The sequence below is a fragment of the Austrofundulus limnaeus genome, unplaced genomic scaffold, assembly GCF_001266775.1.
Source record: "Austrofundulus limnaeus strain Quisiro unplaced genomic scaffold, Austrofundulus_limnaeus-1.0 Scaffold108, whole genome shotgun sequence".
Classification (NCBI taxonomy): Eukaryota; Metazoa; Chordata; class Actinopteri; order Cyprinodontiformes; family Rivulidae; genus Austrofundulus; species Austrofundulus limnaeus.
Window position 1 is genome coordinate 448,862 of NW_013952510.1, and position 1,813 is coordinate 450,674.

The 1,813-nt window shown below is 32.3% G+C and overlaps 1 protein-coding gene across 1 annotated transcript in view; it reads right to left on the reverse strand.

Moving 5' to 3' along the window:
- The window catches only part of LOC106521401 (protein ADP-ribosylarginine hydrolase), a 9,450-nt gene extending 7,746 nt beyond the window's left edge, over positions 1 to 1,704 (reverse strand). The window contains exon 1 of the mRNA XM_014013951.1: positions 1,427 to 1,704. Within this exon, the coding sequence (XP_013869405.1) occupies positions 1,427 to 1,434 (8 nt within the window). The 5' untranslated portion in view covers positions 1,435 to 1,704. The remainder of the gene's footprint in view (positions 1 to 1,426) is intronic.
- Positions 1,705 to 1,813: the final 109 nt, after the last annotated feature.

Sequence of the window (1,813 nt, forward strand, 5' to 3'; positions counted from 1 at the left end):
TCGCTGTAATACAGATGCTACAGAAGATCTTTCCTGCCTACAGCCATCAGCATCTACAATAACTCTTTAGTTAAATGAGTTAAAACAACACCTAATTTCCCTCTGGGATCAGTAAAGTATTTTTGAATTGAATTGAATTGAATTGAATTGAAATGAAATGAAATTAATTGAAAAGGCAGACAGTAACAAAAATAATTCTTCTTAGTAGTTAGTAGCAATACAATGAAATTCATTTTTGTCAAAATTGCAATTGGAAACATGATTTTTCATTTAACCTGTAAAAATATGCAATATAGTTGATCAATTTCATTTACTAGAAGCCCCTTTCATGTAAAGATAAAGGTTTATTGCCAGCCATGAGCTTGAATTTATTCTCTGCAGCATGAAATCCCACTGACCTTGATACACAAACTAACTGCATAGTAACATAGCAAACAACTTGTATATATTGTTTTGAAAATTCATTGATTCAGCTCATCTCATCAATATAATTTATATACAAAGGATTATTAAATATTTCATTTTTTCTGGTAAAAATACATGCACATGGCATGACATTTCTCTTGTATTGAAAAGCGAATTAGAATATTTACAATATTTAATACGTTGTAATGATTGGAAAAACTTGATATGGAAACGTCGGTGTTGAATAAAACTTGAACATCACAGCTATCGGTTTGTATTTATTTTAACATTTTTATACTCTTTAAAAAAAATTTACAGCCCAGAGCATCACCAGCACCACTTTCTTCAGTCCCATGGTGAGAAAACACAAGAAACCAGTCATTTTCACAACTAAATATTTTATCTTACTTTATTTGACAGTATTTAAAACAATCAATGCCCAATATTTTATAACAGCAGCTTGCTTAGTTTAAAACTTGATCTTGTATTTACATTATTATTATTATTTTTTATTATTATTATTAATAATTTGTTTTTCTGCTTGGGATTTCCTTACTGAGCTTATATTTCTTGGATTAAATTTCTTGAAATATTATATTTCTTGGCCAAATTTCCTACCTGATGAATTCATTAGCAAAAAATCATATTTATATATGATTCTACTCATAAATTTGGCCATAATCTACTGTTTACATTGACCGCCCCTCACAAGATGGCGTCGCGCTGCTACCGCAATGGGCATCTGTGTCTCATACTGATGACGTTTAAGGAAATTCTGGGAAGAATTTACACATATTTGGGACTTAAGTCCATACCTTGTACTGTACGATGGTTTTAGTGTGGGTTTGTTGTTCAATCAGTCCGTGTCGTGTGTTCTTTTAGACACATCTAGTGAACAGCAGTAAATGCGTAAATGTATTGCGTAAAAAAAGCAACGCAAGAAGTTACTCTGGGGACTTTTAAGCTCATTTTCGTTAACTTATCACAGAAAATGTGTTATTCGCTCATAGTTGAATCTCACCTGTCCATTGCGGCGCGTCCTTCGGTYCTCAAGAGGCAGGAGATCACGTCAGCCGACACACGACAGCGCTACAGCTGTGTTTAGCAATAACTACTGTGGCTCCAAGTTTACTAACAAGAAAAAATATCCGCTCTTAATTTTTTTAAAAGATGAAACAATGAATTAATGCTCAGTGGTACCTCAAGCTTAAACGCTTGTTCTTCCTATAGTTTGAGCTACAAAAGTAGTTTTACCTGCTTCATGTAGCAATAAACCTGCCTCACCTAATATGGAGGACTGAAACTGACATAAATAAAAGCAAAAATAAATGGACCAATAAATAAATACAATCGAAATTCACAAGTTGATTTTAAAAAAGAGCTTTACCTTATGTTTTATAATTTAATT